Genomic DNA, 19,603 nt, shown 5'->3' on the forward strand with positions numbered 1-19,603 from the left:
ATAGAATCCGAGCAAATTATTTTGCAAAACAATAACGGTGTAACGCTTCAGATTATGAAGACATTTAATCAAACACAGCATTGGTGAACAAACACTTGGCATGTTTTAGGTAGTTTTGGCAACAGGGTGCTAAAGACATGAAACTCATTTCTTTTTCTATTCATGTGCAATGTCTTTACTGCTGTGCACCCTGTGAAGAAAGTACTAGATCAGCAGGATTATTATAGGTAGTCCTTGACTTGCAACTATTCATTTTGTTTGAAGTTAAAAGTTTTAAGAAGAGATTGGACAACTATTTGTCTGAAATGGTACAGGCAGTGGTGGGGAACCTTTTACTCATCGAGTGCCGAAAAGATACGCGCTTTGCACGCTTGGGTGTTCTTTGCGCTAATCCGTGGCTCTCCCACTGCACATGCAATCCCATCATCTGCATATGCTCATGGTTTTCCTGTGCGCAATGTACACACATGAACGCTATCTATGCATATGTATGTAGGTTTCGTGCAATTCCCCCGCGCGCTCTGTGAACAATCGCACCACCTGCACATATGTGCAGGTTTCACGCAGCTCACCCTTATGCGCTGCATATGCAATGACACCACCTGCACATGCATGCAGGTTTCACGCGGCTCATCTCGGGCACTGCATGTAAGTTTTGCACGGCTCACCCCGTGCGCTGCCCACACAATCGCACTATCTGTGCAATGCATGAGGTTTTCACATGCGTAATGCACCAGAGGGGGGGTTTAGCAGGTTCTGACCAGTTCTGGAGAACCAGTAGCAGAAATTTTAAGTAGTTCGGAGAACCGGTAGTAAAAATTCTGACTGGCCCTGCCCCAATCTATTCTCTGCCTCCCAAGTCCCAGCTGATTGGGAGGAAATGGGGATTTTGCAGTAGTGTAATGTTGGAGTGGGGTGGGAATGGAGATTTTGAAGTATCACCATGCCCACCAAGCCACACCCACCAAGCCACGCCACGCCCACCAAGCCACGCCCACAAAACCGGTAGTAAAAATTTTTGAAACCCACCACTGCAATGCACATGTGCGAACGCCATCTATACATATGCATATGAATGCTGTGTGCAAGGACTATTGTGTGCCTGCGGAAATGCATGTGTATCCGCAGGAGCGCTCCAAGGACCAGCTGAGTCCCCTGAATTGCACACATGCACACTGAAGGACTGAACACCAGCTGGGGCACGCGCGCATGGGCAGCTGCAGGTGAGTTGGGTAACAGCTCGCATGCCCAGAAAGATGGGTCTAAGTAGCACCTCATGCACCTGTGCCATAGGTTCGCCATCACGGGTATAAGGCTTCCTGCTTGAACAGGGGATTGAACTAGAACAGGGGTCTCCAACCTTGGTCCCTTTAAGACTTGTGGACTTCAACTCCCAGAGTTCCTCAGCCAGCTTTGCTGGCTGAGGGATTCTGGGAGTTGAAGTCCACAAGTCTTAAAGGGACCAAGGTTGGAGTCCCCTGAACTAGAAGACTTCCAAGATCCCTTCCAACTCTATTATTCTGTTTCTGTTATACAACAGCACTGAAAAAAAGTGATTGATGACCGTTTCCCACACTTATGACCATTGATGCATCCTCACGGCCGCCTGATCAAAATTCAGAAGCTTGACAGCTGACTCATATTTATGACGGTTTCAGGGTCCGGGGTGGGGGTGGGGTGTCATCCGAACTTCTTTTGTAACCTTCTGACAAGCAAAGTCAGTTGGGAAGCCAGATTCACTTAACAAACGTATTACCAACTTAACAACTGCAGTGGTTCACTTAACAACTGTGGCAAGGAAGGTTGTGAAAGGGGGCAAAACTCACTTAACATACGCCAGCAACCAAAATTTTGGGCTCAGCTGCGGCTGTAAATCGAGAATTTCCTGTACTCTTAATCCCACTATAATCAGGGAAGTGATTCTTAAATTCTTTTACACGCCTGGTCCATCCGGTATGTCCTATTTCTCACAATTTCAGTTGTAATACATGATAATTGCCTATGTAAGTCTGTGTAACACAGAAGGAAGGCTGTTTAACCTTAGTAACTAAAATACCAAGAATTATTTTGTGTCTGTTTAACTGCAATTTAGGCTTTTGTGGTACATCAGCAGCCTATAGACCTGGCAGTGGAGTTGGATAGTGAGGAGGCTGGGGAGGGCAATGGGCCAGTCCTGGAGTCAGGGGAAGGCCCAGATGAGGGCTCTGCGTCAGAGGCAGAGATGGGTCAGGGCCATCTGGGAGCGATGCGCGGACTCCGGAGCCTCCAGAGGCGGATAGCAGAGAGGCACAGGAACAGGAGGAGCCTGTTCCTAGTGCATGCATGCGAAGAGCTGCCAGAAGAGCAGCTGAAGAAAAAATGGATGACTTGGGAGTAAGGCCAGAAGATGATTGGCCCCTCCCATAAGGCTTAAAAGAGCAGCAACGGCTCTTGGGCTCTTTGTAGGAAAGCAACATTGCTACATTTGTTTCTAGTCGGCCTCTCTTGTTTCTGAACTTCATGGGGCTTTGCCAAGAAAAGCGTTTGGCAGGTTGCCAAAGACATCAAAGGTTGGTGATAAGGCCGACGGACTGGTTATTAAGAATTTTGATTTGGACGAAGCTGAGAATGAATTCATTCTCAGCTTCGTCCAAATCAAAATTCTTAATAACCAGTCTTAATAACCAGAATGAATTCATTCTCAGCTGTTTTAATAAAATAAGTTTGCTGAGGACTGAATTGTGTTTAGTAATCACTACTTGGGCCTCGGTCACAACATTAGGCTACCAAGCAGGTCCAAGGGAGAATGTTTTTAAGCTATGTCTCCTGGTGCGCCTCATGTCTGAAAGCAGCTTTGTGGTTTGCCATTTCCTTCGTGTCTTTTGAGCCAGGTAGGATCTGGATGGCCGTATCAGTCTCTCCTCCTTGAACTGATTTCTTGTAGGCTGTGAAGAAGAAATAGAACGGATGGAGCATTAGACAGAGTGCATAGTAATTTTCTCCCTGAAAATTACCAATATACATACAGTAGTGGCCAAAATTGTGGAAACCTTTTGGGGAAAGTGTATTTTTGAGGTTTGATGGCTAATAACACCACTTTTTTTTTTTTTTTGAAGTTTCAAGATAATCCTATTCCACTGCTGGAATGTCCTGGGAATAGCCCAGACCTTAATCTAATTGAAAATTTATGGAGCCGACTAAAGAAACTTGTTAGTCAGAAGAGACCCAGCAATAAAACCCAGTTACTAGAAGCAATCACTCAATCTTGGTTTCACATTATAACAGCTGGAGAACTAAAAGACTTGGTTCCCTCCATGGGAAGACGTTGTAAGGCCATAATTTATACTCAGGTATGAACTGATATGGTGATAATTTTTGTATCTCTCGTTTTTTTCTACGTGTTTCACTTTTCTTCTTTATACTGTAACTGCTATTCTAATATCAAGTCCTTCATAAAAGTTATTGTATTACATTCTTGATTAAATTATCTTTCCATTTATATATTATTTTATGGTACTACTAAAAAAAAATGTAGTGTTATTAGCTAGTTTTAGAAAATATACTTTTCCCAAAAGGTTTCCACAATTTTGGCCACTACTGTAATCCCCTACTTACAGACATAGTTGGGACCAGAAATCCAGTCGTAAGTTGTTAACAGTCATAAATCAAGGCACCCACATGACCAGAGCTGGTATTTTATTTTTTAATGAAATTTTAAAATAATAGTAAATAATTTTAGATTTTGGCAGTGGTTTGCTCCCCAGACTTGTTTCGTTTTCATTTCTGAACGTTTCATTACCAGTCTAAGTAACATTATCAGCAGGATTTTCTCGTCCTATTCCTCTTTAGCTTATAAATGTCTTGTGTGGTCAGTTAGTCATTTGATTGGTTGTTCGTTTGGAGCTATATTTAAACTTTGAGCAGCTGATTGGTCCTCTTGTTGATTGATCATTCAAATGGGCTACTTTCTTAGGTATTCATATGCTGGGTCTAGATCAGGGGTCAGCAACCTGCGGCTCCGGAGCCACATGCGGCTCTTTGGGCCCTCTGCTGTGGCTTCCTGTCAGGTGATCCCACTACTGGCTGGCCCCGCCCCTTGTCCTCCCCTCCCAGTCATTCCTCGCCTGGCCTGAGAAGGTAAAGGCAGTGGCGGGGCATGAAGAAGCGGTCAGGGCAGAGACAGAGAGATACAGAGAGAGGGGGAGAGAGAGAGACATAGAGAGACACAGAGAGAGAGGGAAAGACGGGGGGAGAGAGGGAGGTTGGGGAGAGAGAGCGATGTCAAAAGGATTTTGTGTTTCCCGGTGTTTTTTAACAACTGGTTCTCTGCCCTAATGACCAGCTGGCATAGCTAGGGGATCATGTGACTGGTGGAAGTGAGTGACATCGAGTTGGCCACGCCCACCCAGGTTTTGTGACTCCCGGTGTTTTCTTTTCTCTGGGAAAAAGGGCCAAATGGCTCTTTGAGTATTTAAGGTTGCAGACCCCAAGTAATATGCTTGTTAATTGCTCCTTTGGTAGAATACGAGGTTTCAATAAATTCACATTTGCCGGGGGTTGGCATGGCCATGATTTTTTCCCCCTCTTCCCAATCGAACTGTTTTTTTTAAAAAAAAATATTTGTTGCATTGGTACTTAAGTGAATCGCAGGTTGCAAGTGAACAGATATGGCTAGAGAAAGTGGGCAGGGCTACCCATTTTTCCTGCAGTTCTTGTTCCCCTCTTTCTGCCATCTTCCTTTTTCTGTTTTTTTTTCTCTGGCACTTCATTTTTTTTCTTTATTCCACTTATAAAGAAGGTCTTTCAAGAGCTGAAAGAAGCAGGATGGTATCGTGTCCCACTCCTCCGCTGACGGCCGGGTCAGGGAAATCCGAATCAGGTGTGCCTCTGCAGCTCTACCCAAAGTCCTAGCAAAGTCCTCAGAGAAGGCAGGAGACCAGAAAGTGACTTCAGCAAGATATGTTAGACTTTGCCTGACTCAGAGAATGCCAGAAAGCAGATCCTTTATATAGGCCATGGGGTGTGGCTCCATGACTCAGCACTTATCCAGGCCTGCCCCTCCCTTCCTTCTGTCGCCTCCGCCTATCAAGTCTTCTGACGCGAGGGTCACTCCAGTCGGCAGCTGTTGGCAATTGACCTTCCTCAGGCTCACATGCTGTGGGGGAGGGGGAGGGGTCTAGTTGCTCCATTTGCCTGGGCATGGAGCCAGAGCTGTGGGCTGAAGGTATTTCTTCCTCCTCAGCCTGTCTGGGCATGGAGCCAGGGCTGGGGCCGGGAGGCATACTAGGACATTCCTCAGCGTTCGGAAGCAGATAAGAAGACCCCGGCTGAGGTGAAAGCGGGCGAGACACAACAGATGGTGATATGGAGGACATCTGTAGATGGCATGGACTATAGCTGATCATTCTTTTACAGGGGTGGTTTCAGGTAACCCTCAACTCTACTTCCCCCAATAGGCAGGAAAAGCCTATTGGTGCCATAGTACGTTCTCTTTTTTTGAATCTACTTAAAAAAATGAGAGAGAGAGAGAGCTACAAATAATAGCCCACCGACAACATTCAGCAGTCCAAACCTTGTTACTCTCTGAGCTTGGTTGTTTACTTGCAGACGTTTCATTACCCAACTAGGTAATCTCATCAGTGCTAGTGGGGGGTGGGGATGATGTTTGTTCTGTTTATATACAGTATTTTGCCCCATCAATGTTATGGGGAGTGTCCTTGGTGGTTCCTTGATTAGGCTGTTATTTACTGATAGCCTGCTTGTCTATGAAGTTCCTTGATTGGGGTATTATTTACATTTTGATCTAGTTGGTCTAGTACAGGGGTCTGCAACCTTAAATACTCAAAGAGCCATTTGGACCTGTTTCCCACAGAAAAGAAAACACTGGGAGTCACAAAACCTGGGTGGGCGTGGCCAACTCAATGTCACTCACTTCCACCAGTCACATGACACCCCCCCAAGCCACGCCTACCCAGCCGGTCATTAAGGCAGAGAACCAGTTGTTAAAAAACACCGCGAACCACAAAATCCTTTTGACATAGCTCTTTCTCCCCCTCCTTCCCTCCCTCTCCCTCTCTCTGTTTCTCTCTATGTCTCTCTCTCTCTCTCCCTCTCCCTCTCTCTGTATCTCTCTGTCTCTGCTCTGGCCGCTTCTCCATCCATCACTGTCGCCCTTACCTTCTCAGGCCAGGCAAGGAGTGATTGGGGGAGGAGGGCGAGGGGGGAGCCAGCCAATGGTGGGATCACCTGACAGGGAGCCACAGCAGAGGTCCCAAAGAGCCACATGCGGCTCCGGAGCCGCAGGTTGCTGACCCCTGGTCTAGTATTAACTTAGAGCAAAACCCTACTCCCTTCTATCACTGATGACGTTAGCTATTTTGGTAACGAAACGTCTGCAAGAAAACCCCCGATGAACACCGATGACCCCACAGTTCAACCCTGAGCTGCCAAATATTCTCTTCTATATGTTCAGCAGGTCCGATGGCTTGCTCCATTTTCTTCTTCTCTGCTGCCTGTTTAACATTTTCACAGCCCGAGTTTTGTCAGGGCTAAACAAGAAAAAAAAACAACTATCAATATTTTCTATCCAGATTCGTCAGAGCTTGTCGGAAAGGCCCGGTGGCAGCTTGTCAAACATGCCCCGTTTTTAAACCCTGACGACCACCATATCTATGACTTGGTCAACTCTGCTCTCTTCTATTTTCCTGACTGCGCAAACAGAGTAAAGGGGAGTGTTTAAATTGTTAGCAGGCCAGAAGGTTTTGAGGGCCAGCCTTATCAATGTCCTGCTTAGTCACACCTGTAGGAAATACCTGTACAACATAGCCCATTGTTAGCAGCTTACCACTTCTGTAGGCCCTCATTTGAAAAATAAATACCATTTGTGTGAAAATACAGTTTTTTTTTCTTTTTGCAAAGTCAATAATTCCTTCAGGAAACCTGGGTGTGTTTTGTCAATCAAGGTTCTTTTAGAAAAGGCTAAACCAACAAGCTTGGACTGTGTACGTACCACACTTACTCAAGCTGAAGTTTCCCCCTTCCTCTCTCTCTCCAAACTGGAGGGGAGGGTTGGATCGGATCCCCATTTAGAGAAAAGCCCGCCCTGCTAAAACATTGGAGTCCCTGCTCCTCGCAGGACAATTGTATAACTTGGTTCAATATTTATGCAGCATGGAATCCAGGATGGAAGGGAAAAACAAAAAAGGCTGCAACGGCAGTTTTCTTCTTGAACCAAAACTATCAGTAATTTGTCAGAGTCCAGAGGACACTGTTAGAAAAGAGCCTAAAAATAAAAGGCATGGAAACCTGTACAGGTACCATAGTCCTCGACTTACAACAGTTCATTTAGTGACTGTTTGAAGTCACAACACCACTGAAAAAATTGAGATGACTATTATTCACACTTATTAATCAGGGGTGAAATGTTCCCGTTTTGGACCGGATCGGCTGATCCGGTAGCGATGGCGGTGGGTGATTCGGAGAACCGTAGCAAAAATCCCTGCCCACCCCCACCCCCCCGCCCCTGCCCACTTGACCGCCTGGTTGCCCACTTGCCCGCTTGCCGCTTCTTTTAAAAAAATGCTTTTAAAAGGTAAAAAAAGTCTCTGACGATCACAGCTGAGCTGCGCGATTGTCAGAGCCTTTTTTTTTACTTTTAAAAGCATTTTTTACAACCTATTCGGCTGAATAGGTTGTAAAAAAATGCTTTTAAAAGTAAAAAAAAAAGATCTCATGCCACAGCTGATCACACACAAACACACCCGGCACTGTTCTACTTACCCCATGCCTTTTTATTTTTATTTATTTATTTATTTGTCAAACACAACAGTATATATAAGTATAAGCATGAAATAACCATATGAATTGGATACAATCAAAGGGAACATTAGGACAGGAACGGTAGGCACGCTGGTGCTCTTATGCACGCCCCTTATCCATGCCTCCTTTTGGCGTGCACTACGCACATGCGCAGCTTGCATTTGGTGCGTGGTGAGCACCGCGCATGCATGCATGCAGCGCACATGCACAGCCAGCGAACCGGTAGTAAACCAGTTTAGATTTCACCACTGCTATTAATTCAATGCTTTTTGACTGTAGTTGCCACAGTCTGAGCTTGGGAACTTTTGGTTGAAAGAATGTGTGGTACTCTCAAAGGTGCTTTTTCAAAAGGCAACTGGACTATGTTTTTTTCCTTGAGGAAGACGTTTCGCTTCTCATCCAAGAAGCTTCTTCAGTTCTAGACTGAATGGTGGGGGGGTGGGAGGGGAAATGGAAGGATTACAGGTAGTCCTTGAGTTACACTCGTTTAGTGATTATTCAGAGTTACAACGGCACTGAAAAAAGTGACTTACGAATCTTTTTCACAGCATTGCAGCATCCCTATGGTCAGAATTCAGATGCTTGACAACTGACTCACATTTATGACGATTGCAGTGTCCCGGAGTCATGTGATTCCCTTTTGTGACCTTCTGACAAGCAAAGTCAATGGGGAAGCCAGATTCAGTTTGCAACTTAAGAACTGCAGTGGTTCACTTAACAAACGTGGTGAGGAACGTCGTAAAATGGGGCAAAACTCGCTTACCAAATTTCTCACTCAGCACCCAACATTTTGGGCTCAGCTGTGGTTGTAAATTGAGGACTACCTGTATTTGCAAGCTAGTTGACAATAAGGAGGGAGTTTTAAAATGGAGGAAGTTCATTGGCAGAGATCTAATCCTACACAATAGGGGGGGAATCTAAAAGCTTGAAGGTTTAAAAAGAGAAGTGGGAAATGGTTGAGTAAGATCAAGGTTTTCAGGATTCCTGAAAGCTACCAAATGACGGGAGGAGAAGAAGAATGGATATTGCAATCATACATCTACTAGAATGAGCGAGACGAAAAGGTTGCCCTTTTGCAAGGAAATTGATAATTAACTCAAGGCAGCAAACACGCTTACTATTCCTTCCTCCTCCTATTGTCCCTACAACAACAACCTTATGAGGCAGACTGGGCTGAGAGAGAGGGACTGACCCAGAGTAATCCAGTTGGCTTTCATGCCAAGGAGGAAATAGAACTCATGGTCTCCTGGTGTCACCGAGCCAGCTTTCATGCCTAAAGTGGGACTAGAATTCCCAGTCTCCCGTTGATTGGCCCAAAGTCACCCACTTAGTTTTCATGCCTAAGGCGGGACTAGAATTCCCAGTCTCCTTGTGATTGGCCCAAAGTTCACCCAAAGTTTTCCTGCCTAAGGTGGGACTAGAATTCCCAGACTCCTGTTGATTGGCCCAAAGTCATCCAGTTAGTTTTCATGCATAAGACGGGACTAGAATTCCCAGTCTCCTTGTGATTGGCCCAAAGTTTACCCAAAGTTTTCCTGCCTAAGGTGGGACTAGAATTCCCAGTCTCCTTGTGATTGGCCCAAAGTCACCAAGCCAGCTTTCATGCCTAAGGCGGGACTAGAATTCCTAGTTTGTTGGTGATTGGCCCAATGTCACCCAGTCATGCCTACGGCAGGCTAGAACACAAGGTCTAGTTCCTAAACCAGCATGTTAATCCTTGATTATAATTATGGATTCTCCTATGTGCAAACCAGGGCAATACAGGTCATTTTGGGGTGCAAATTCTGAACTAGTTGGAAAGGAAGAATTTCAAACCTTTTATTGACGAATCACGTCCCCTTTTCCGTTTCTTCTGCAAATTCTGAATTTTCTCAGTTGCATAGCAGTAGTTTTCTTTTACCGAACCTCCTGGGAGAGCTTTCTCTTCACGAATATCAACCATCTATATAAATTAGAGAAATTGATCCAGACAGGTTTAAGGTGCATGAAGAAAAATGTCATGTAATTTAAGGGATCTATCCTCTTTTCCATTTACACTGAAAATACTGCTCAGTTTTTCACACTCTAAACCAGACAAGGCAGGTCTGGTTATATTCCCATGATCGTACATGTAGATTTGCTGTTAAATGCAACCATAAGACAGGTTCTTATTGTGGGTTAAATCCGGTATCACTTAATGCAGATTTATGGACATCAATTCCCAGCCAACACGAGTTGAAGCCAGGGGTGGGCTGCTGGGGGTTCATAGGGGTTCGCGAGAACCTCTAGCTAAGATTCTGTGCAGTTCGGAGAACCTCTAGCTAAGATTCTGTGCAGTTCGGAGAACCCCCAAATCCCACTCCTGGCTGGCCCCACACCTCCCGCCCCTCCCCTCCCAGGAGTCCCCACATGGCCCGTTCTGGATGCAGGTAAGTGCAGGGCACACACGGAGGCTCCAGGAGGGCGAAAAACAGGCCTACCGGAAGTTCAGGAAGGCTGGAAACGGGCCTGTTTTGGGCCTCCAGAGGCCTCCGGAGCCTGGGGAGGCTGTTTTCACTCTCCCAGGGGCTAGGAGAAAGCCTCTGGAGCCTGGGGAGGGAAAAAACACCTCCCCCCCGCCGTGGTGCAGGGGGACAACTAGGCCATGCCTACCATGGCCACACCCACCCTGCAACCAGGTAGAGAACCACTTGCTAAAATTTTTGAAGCCCACTCCTGGTTGAAGCCCACAAAAATTGCCAAATTTGGAGATTCCCGCTTAAATAATAAACCTAATGAGACGGGAAGCAATTACAAAATTCTCAGTCCTCTAGTGAGGGAGCTGAAGATCTACGGTACAGATAGTCCTTGATGTAAGACCAAAAGGTCCATTGCTAAGTAGCACAGTTGTTAAAGGACTTATGCCCCATTTTATGACCTTTCTTGCCACAGTTATTAAGCAACTCATTGGAGATGTTAAGTTAGTAAGACAGCTGTTAAGTGAATGTGGCTTCCCCATTGACTTTGCTTGTCAGAAGGTCGCAAAAGAGGGTGACAGGACTCTGGGGGCAACACAACCGTCATAAGTACATGCCAGTTGCCAAGCATCTGAATTTTGATGGCATGACCGTGGGGATGTTGCATTGGTCATGAATGTGAAAAGCAATCATAAGTTATTTTTTATAGTGCTATTGTAAGTGTTTATGGAGATTCTCAGTCATCCAGGTCATGATTATCCCAACGGGGCTTTTTCAAGAGGCAACTGGAGTTTCTGGTTTTTCTTTGAGGACGTTTCGCTTCTCATCCAAGAAGCTTCCTCAGCTCATCGAAGAAGCTGAAGAAGCTTCTTGGATGAGAAGCAAAACGTCTTCAAAGAAAAACCAGGAAGTCCAGTTGCCTCTTAAAAAAGCACCTTTGGGAGGGCTATTGTAACTTCAAGTGGTCACTAAATGAATGATTGTAAGTCAAGGACTACCTGTCCTCTTCTCAGCCACCCACAATGCCAATAGGAAAGGTTGTTTGGAATTGTAGGTCAGCAAAATCCAGGAGACCCAATTTCCCAATCTCGTTCAATGATTGCCTCTGGTGGCTCAACAGGCTAATGCAGTCTGTTATTAACACAGCTGCTTGCAATTACTGCAAGTTCAAGTCCCACTAGGCCCAAGGTTGACTCAGCCTTCCATCCTTTATAAGGTAGGTAAAATGAGGACCCAGATTGTTGGGGGCAATAAAAGTTGACTTTGTATATAATATACAAATGGATGAGACTATTGCTTAACACAATGTAAGCCGCCCTGAGTCTTCGGAGAAGGGCGGGATATCAATTCAAATAAAAATAAAAATAAATAAATAAAATTGCATAGCCCATCATTAAAAGATAGGATTACTTCGACCCCTTCAAAACATGGAAACGGACCTCACTCTCAGATACGACTGTCCCATCCGAGCCATCGGTTAGTGAGTCAGAATCGCTGTTATCTAGAAGAAATAAAGGCATATAGGAGATCAACTTTTATCATAAGGCCTAGAAACACAATTTTTTCCTCGCTTTTTTGATTAAAGAAAAGTACGTAAGATAGGAAAGAGTTTTTCCCCCTTAAAGACTCAGAAAACAGAGACGACGTGGCTTTCTAATTACGAGGATCTGAGGTAATTCATACAGTATTGTACAAGTGTTTGTGAGTCCATTGTTCAGTTCTGCTTTATTTGGATAAGGTCCCATGTTCCAGTTTTAGAACACAGAACATAGAATGGGAAGGAACCTCAGAGGTCTTCTAGTCCAACCCCTTGCTCAAACAAGAGACCCTATACCTGTGATGGTGAACTTATGGCACTCAGGCCAGAGGTGGCACACAGAGCCCTCTCTGCGGACATGCGCACTGGCCAGATGGTTCTCCCGGGCACCGGAGCTCTGGAAAAACAGCCTGAGAAACGGCCAAAAAACAGGCTGTTTTCCAACCATTTTTGGGCCTTTTTCCAGCTGTTTTTTGGGCCATTTCAGGCCATCTTCAGGCCTTTTTTGGCCTGAAAAATGGAAGAAAAACAGCCGAATAAAGGCCTGAAAATAACCCCCAAAACAGCCAAAAATGCCCAAAAAACAGGCATGCGCGCACTGGTCAGCTGGTGTTTGGGTTTACGGTGCTCCGGTGTGTATGAAGATCAGCTGGCCAGCGAGCATGCGAGCGCTGGAAACCCGAAGATAAGCTGGCCGGCACATGCATGCGCACTGGCCAACTGGTCTTCGGGTTTCCGGCGCTCTAGCGCACGCACATGAACACACATACCCACGCATTTCGGTTTGGGCACGGTGCCGTAAAGGTTTGCCCTCACTGCCCTATACCAGTGATGGTTTGCCATCACTGCCCTATACCCTATACCTGGTTGTCCAGTCTCTTTTTAAAAGCCTCCATGATGGAGCGCTCACAACTTCTGAAGGTGAGCTATTCCATTGGTTGTTTTTGGTACTGAGGAAGGCAAGGCTTAAGCTCTAGACTCTGGAGAGCTATTTCAAATCAAAATGTTGATCCTGGACTCAAGATTTGATAGGGTGGGGATCATTCAGGACCGTATAAATTTGGACACGTGCCAAAAATTTCTTCTCGCTCTTGATGAAAGGCTCAAAGTTCCCCAGATTTCAGCAGAGCACAAAAGGCCAACTGTCTAATAGACTCCACGTTTACTTAAACTCCGAAGTGTTGTTTGTTCAACAAGATTTATGGTGCACGTAATCCTGGATGTAAGCCTTCCATTGTAAGAGAAATGAAATTACTGGTTGAGCAACTTTAAACATTTCCTGGGAATAGGACAAGGGCTCTTTGGAAGCTACATATGATTGCAGGACGGATCTCAAGTTTCAAATTCTAGCAATTTGTCCGTCATCAAAAAATGTCTCTTGCTCAAGACTTGGTAACATATCTTACCCTTCTAGAACCTCAACATGCATTGAGATTATTGTTCTAGAATACGGGTGTCAAACTCGATTTATTTGAGGGCTGCATCAGGGTTGTGTTTGACCTCGGAGGGCCAGGGGAGGGTGTGGCCATGGCGGACATAGCTGGCTTGACTTCATTTTTGTTGCGGGCACCTGTGGTGGCCAAGTGCTAAGGCAGGATTTCCCTGAGACCCTCCCTCACTCTCATTATAATCTCCTTCCTTCCTTCCTTCCTTCCTTCCTTCCTTCCTTCCTTCCTTCCTTCCTTCCTTCCTTCCTTCCTTCCTTCCTTCCTTCCTTCCTTTTCTTCTTTTTCCTTCCCTCTGCATGCTCAAATGCAAAAGGGGACACATTTCTCCTTTTATTATGTTTTTACTTTGTTTTGCTAGCTCTTTGTTTTCACTGGCCTTTGCTGTTTCCAGGCTGGCCCTGTGGGCCAGATCTAAGCACCCTGTGGGCCAGATGCAGCCTGCAGGCCTTGAGTTTGACACCCCTGTTCTAGAACAAGTTGTTAATCATACTATTTCAAATTTGGATAATTGATATCTAATCAGTGGTGGGATTCAGCCGGTTCTGTTCGAATCGCACGAACCAGTAGCGACGACTGCAGGAGGCTTTGCTCATCCGCCCGGATGTAATGCGTGACTACTGCAAATCTGTCAGGAAGGTAAGTGAATCCCACCTCTGTATCTAATGTATATATTTTTTTTATTTTTTTTATTTACATTTATATCCCGCCCTTCTCCGAAGACTCAGGGCGGCTTACACTATGTCAAGCAATAGTCTTCATCCTTTTGTATATTATATACAAAGTCAACTTAATTGCCCCCAACAATCTGGGTCCTCATTTTACCTACCTTATAAAGGATGGAAGGCTGAGTCAACCTTGGGCCTGGTGGGACTTGAACCTGCAGTAATTGTAAGCAGCTGCTGTTAATAACAGACTGTTTTACCAGTCTGAGCCACTCAAGGACCCTTGAGTAACTGGAAAGTAATCCTTGAATTATGACCACAGTTGAAACCAGCATTACTATTGCTAAACAAGGCATATACTATATTTTCCTGAAAATAAGACCCTGTCTTATATTTTTTTGAATCCCAAAATAAGTGCTTGGCCTTATTTTGGGGGATGTCTTATTACTTTGGGGAGTGTGGAGCAAGATGGGGTTCGTCTTGCCATCTTACCTGATTTCCAGCTCTGTTTCCCTAACCCTAACCAGAGGAAATGGTGGGGACCGGCTTAAATATTTTTGGGGAGGCCTTATTTTCGGGGGGGAGGGGGTTTATTTTAGGGCACACGCTCAAAAGCCCGATTGGGCTTATTATCTTATTTTAGGGAAAACAGGGTATATAATAGTGAATAACAGAATTGGGACCTTGGAGTCTTCTAGTCCAGGGGTCTCCAACCTTGGTCCCTTTAAGACTTGTGGACTTCAACTCCCAGAGTCCCTCAGCCAGCAAAGCTGGCGGAGGAACTCTGGGAGTTGAAGTCCACAAGTCTTAAAGGGACCAAGGTTGGAGACCCCTGTTCTAGTCCAATCCTTGCACAATTTGTCAGGAGGAGACAAGCAGGAGACTTATACTGTTTCGGTCAAATGGCTGTCCAGTCTCTCCCACAAAAATTCAAAATACGTTGTCTTTTACCTGGCCGCTTAGGGTCTTGATTCTCCACTCGAAAAGGCATCTTGACTTCTGGGTCAGCAGTAGAATCGTGTGAAGATGTCTTGGATGTGGCAGGTTCTTGTGGCAAAGATATCTGCAGAGGTCAGAGAATTTAAGAGAAAGAAAAGTTTACAGCCTTACAAAGTCGTGTAACATTCACAATGACTAACTTAGAAGACAGAACATGGAATAACAGGATTGGAAGGGACCTTGGAGGTCTTCTAGTCCAACCCCCTGCCGAAGCAGAAGACCCTATACCATTCCGGACAGATGGCTGGCCAATCTCTTCATGAAAACCTCCAGTATGGAGCACCACAACTTTTGGAGGTAAGTCATTCCAATGATTGATTGTTCTCATTGACAGGAAGTTTCTCCTTAGTTCTAGATTGCTTCTCTCTTTAATGACCGTATTCAGGTGAGTGGAAGAGTTATCATCTGCATTTGTACCACAGGCCAATTTTGACTAGTCTGTACAGTAAGTCCTCAATTTAATAGACCTTGGCTTAGCAGACTTCAAACACAATGGACTGGGTTGCATCCTCAAAGCAGTGGTGAAATCCTACCGGTTCACATTGGTTCGGGTGAACCGGTACTGATAAAATCTAATGGTTCAATGAACCGGTAGTTTAAAAAAAAGCTACCAGTTGGTCCAAACCGGTATTGCTGATGATCAGCTGTGCCGCATGATTTATATTTGCTAGAAAGCAGGAAATCCACTAAACGTTAGTTCGGCCAATGGTATTAATAGGCAAGTATAATTGTGAGCGGGACGAGGTGGCTCAGGGGCTAGGACGTTGAGCTTGTTGATCGAAAGGTCGGCAGCTCGGCGGTTCGAATCCCTAGTGCTGCCATGTAACGGGGTAAGCTCCCGTTACTTATCCCAGCCTCTGCCAACCTAGCAGTTTCGAAAGCACGTAAAAATGCAATAAGAAAAAATAGGGACCACCTTTGGTGGGAAGGTAACAGCGTTCCATGCGCCTTTGGCATTGAGTCATGCCGGCCACATGACCACGGAGACATCTTTGGACAGCGCTGGCTCTTCGGCTTTGAAACGGAGATGAGCACCGCCTCTAGAGTCGGCAACGACTAGCACATATGTGTGAGGGGAACCTTTACCTTTACCTTTATAATTGTGAGCAATTATAAGTGGCCTCAAAGTACAGGTAGTCCTTGACCTATGACGACAATTAAGTCCAAAGTCACTGTCACTAAGTGAGTTGTGCTCCATTTTACGACCTTTTGCCACAGTTGTTAAGCAAATTATTGCAGTTGTTAAGTGAATCATGTAGTTCTTAAGTGAGTCTGGCTCTCTCCATTGGCTTTGCTTATCAGAAGCCCAGCTGGGAAGGTCACAAAAAGAGATTACATGACCCCAGGACAGTGCAACTGTCATAAATACGTCAATTGCCAAGCACCCAAAATTTTGATCACGTGTCCATGGAGATACTGTAATGGTCATATGTGTGAAAATGGTCATAAGTCATTTTTTTCATTGTTGTAACTTCAAATGGTTACTAAATGAATGGTTGCAAGTCAAGGACTCTACCAGTATGTGTGAAGTAACTGAACATACAGAGGAAATACTCAGGGTCCCATCTCTGAGGGAGATATACCTGGTGGGACCCAGAAGAAGGGCCTTCTCCATGGTGGCTCCCTCTTTCTGGAACATCATTCCCCCAGAGATTAGAACAGCCCCCACTAACACTCTTTTGGAAGGCGCTGAAGACCTGGTTCTGCCAGCGGGCCTCGGGAACCCATAGCGGGATGGAGCCCATTAAATGACTCGTGTCATCTGCAGATGCTGATGCAGGGGCGGGAGGTGGGGGGTTGATTTTGTTATATTGTACTATATTAATTTATTTGATTCTTTTTGTTAGTTTTTATTGCTTTAAATATGGTTTTATATTCTGTAAACTGCCTTGAGTCGCCATGAGCAAATAAGCGGCAACATAAATTCAATAACTAACTAACTAACTAACTAAGTAAGTAAGTAATAAATTAAATTAAATTAAATTAAATTAAATTAAATTAAATTAAATAATTAAATTAAATTAAATTGTTGGGGCAGAAATAACCGAAGAAAAGACACATACGGTGGATGGAAAATATATTTCTTACCGGAGAAACTGCTATATTTTCCTTGGCTCCAGACGTGAATGGTTCCAGTTGTTGGTTCCCGTAATGGTGTTTCTGAGTTGTACTGAGCCAGCTGGACAAACAGGTTTTCTGAACAACAGAGTACTCATTCTCATCTCCGCCTGGACTTCGCCTTTCGTGTTTCACTGAGGACTGGTGGTGCCAATTGGTGCCACTTTCTCTTTCTCTTCCCCTTCCATAATCCGATAAATCCAGAGGGGCTTCCGTGGTATTGTCCTGCACAGATGTGGCTTTCTCTCCTCGGTCCGGGTTTTCTCTGTTGACATGGAACAGCTGCTCTAGTGTCTCATCCATCAAATCCTCTGGACAGGGTCTTTCCTTCTTCCCTTCTTTACCGACTCTTGGGGATAGCGAAGGGGTCTGATCTGAACTTTCCTCGCTTCTTCCTTTCCCTTCCTGCTGCATCAACAAACAACGGAATTTCTCCGAGCTGCTAAGAAGCTGGAGCCCATTTTCCAAATGACGGTCCTTCATGTACAACATAGCACCAGGAAGTTCCAAGATGGCCGCTTGGTCTTCCCACTCATCTGGGGGCTTCATTCGACTGCCGACTTCCTTCGCCAGTAACAGGTGGTGAGGGAAATCGCCCTCTTTGCTGGCTGAGTTATTCCGGAGGCCAAGATGATGCAGGGCTAAACTTTGGTTGAAGAGGTAGAGCTGTTCCTTTTTGGTGGCGAACCTCAGGTTCTCACAGGACGAGGGGGAGGCTCGGCAATCCGATTTGTTGGATCTTAAAAATCTAAAAGAATCAACACAGTCACTTTGGAAAACCAACTGCCAAGATTTCATTGTTGAAAGCAATTCTTCCATTGGGGGGTAGGACTTACAACCATTCATTAGTGACTGTTTGAAGTTACGATGACACAGAAAAAAGTGACTTATAACCGTTTTTCACACTTACAACTATTGCAGCATCTCCATGGGCACATCATTAAACTTTGGGCACTTGGCAACTGACTTGTATTTATGACGGTTGCAATATTCCAGAGTCACGTGATCACCTTTTGCAACCTTCTTGTTGTGTCTGCGCCCCCCCGAGCCAGGCCTCCTGCCAGAAAGTGACTTGGAAAGTGAGGGGGAAGGGCCGTCAGGACTTACCTCGGGAGCACCGGCTTCCCTGGCTCAGCTCCAGGAGCCAGAGGCAGGCCAGGTGGAAGAGAGAATGAGGCCTCTGTCCCCTGACTCTTTCCCCCCCCCAGGCCACGCCTTCAGACCCAGCTGACGGCAATCAGGCTTGGTTGGACCCTAGATTTCATAGGCAGGAGAGGAGGGAACAACAGAAGCAGGGGTGGGGCAGGCCTGGAAGTGCTGAGTCATGGAGCCACACCCCATAGGATATAAAGGCAGCAAGAGCTGCTGTGTCTCTTTGTAGCAGGCAAATCAACTGATTAACTAAGAGCTGAAGTTTGTTCCTGGGTGACTCATAGACGTTGAGGGAGATAACATAGACACTTGGCAGACGCTCGCTATTTTGCTGCCAGAGCTGATAGTGCCGGCTAATTAATAGGCACTAATTGATGGGCCGGGATAGCTCAGGCTGTTAGAAGCCTGTTATTAGAACACAGCAGCCTTCAATTACTGCAGGTTCAAGCCCGGCCCAAGGTTCACTCAGCCTTCCATCCTTTATAAGGTAGGTAAAATGAGGACCCAGATTGTTGGGGGGGCAATAAGTTGACTTTGTAAATATACGAATAGAATGAGACTATTGCCTTATACACTGTAAGCCGCCCTGAGTCTTCGGAGAAGGGTGGGATATAAATGTAAATAAATAAATAAAAAAAGCCATCACTCGGACGGAGGCGAAGGAGGACAGAACACTTCTGACAAACAAAGTTAATGGGGAAGCCAGATTCGTTTAGCAACTACGTTACTGACAACTGCAGTGATTCACTTAATGGCTGTGACAAAAATGGTCATACAATGGGGCAAAACTCGCCTAACACATGTCTCCTTTAGCAATTGAGCTAAATTTAGAAATTTAGCTCAGTTGCGGTTGTAAGTCGAGGCCTACCTGTAATAGCAACAGGACTTAGACTTATATAGTGCTTTACAGCCCTTTCTAAGCGGTTTATAGAGTCAGCCTATTTCCCCCAGCAATCTGGGTCCTCATTTTATGACCTTGGAGGGATGGAAGGCTGAGTCAACCTTGAGCCTGGTGAGATTTGAACTGACAAATTGCAGGCAGCTGGCAGGCAGCAGAAGTAGCCTGCAGTACTGCCATTCTAACCACTGCACCACCGAGGAATTGAACTTACGCTTCAAACCTGGGACTTGGATCGCAATGAGGAGATGGTGGTGCTTTGCTTGTAAGGGGTGGGGAGCCACTTTCTGGGTAATCTCTTTCTTGCGAGGAGGCTCGGGATCCTGTTCTCATCAGCTCAATGGTTCCTTGCAATTGGTTGATCGTCTTCTGAGAGCTCTAAAAACAGAGAATGATGAGAGAAATAGGTGAGAACAATAAAACTTCAAATTTCGGGACTTCAGTGGGGTGACAGAAGATAATATCTCTAGTTTTGGATTGAACTATGGGGATCTTGGTGATAGATAGATAGATAGATGCAGGGGTGATATCTAAAAATTTTCCCTACCGGTTCTGTG

General features: G+C 45.4%; 1 protein-coding gene across 3 annotated transcripts in view; it reads right to left on the reverse strand.

Moving 5' to 3' along the window:
- Positions 1–2,628: 2,628 nt before the first annotated feature.
- RBBP8NL (RBBP8 N-terminal like) overlaps positions 2,629–19,603 on the reverse strand; it is a 56,702-nt gene continuing 39,727 nt past the window's right edge. For 2 of the 3 annotated variants that reach the window (XM_058177102.1, XM_058177101.1), the window contains 6 exons: positions 19,261–19,424; positions 16,967–17,744; positions 14,831–14,942; positions 11,672–11,733; positions 9,613–9,739; positions 2,629–2,924 (listed from right to left, as the gene is read on the reverse strand). In XM_058177102.1, the coding sequence (XP_058033085.1) occupies positions 2,797–2,924; positions 9,613–9,739; positions 11,672–11,733; positions 14,831–14,942; positions 16,967–17,744; positions 19,261–19,424 (1,371 nt within the window). In that variant the 3' untranslated portion in view covers positions 2,629–2,796. Of the gene's footprint in view, positions 2,925–6,077; positions 6,528–9,612; positions 9,740–11,671; positions 11,734–14,830; positions 14,943–16,966; positions 17,745–19,260; positions 19,425–19,603 lie in introns of those variants that run through there. The other variant, XM_058177103.1, reaches the window with a different exon arrangement.

This window comes from Ahaetulla prasina, chromosome 3 (assembly GCF_028640845.1).
Source record: "Ahaetulla prasina isolate Xishuangbanna chromosome 3, ASM2864084v1, whole genome shotgun sequence".
Lineage (NCBI taxonomy): Eukaryota > Metazoa > Chordata > Lepidosauria > Squamata > Colubridae > Ahaetulla > Ahaetulla prasina.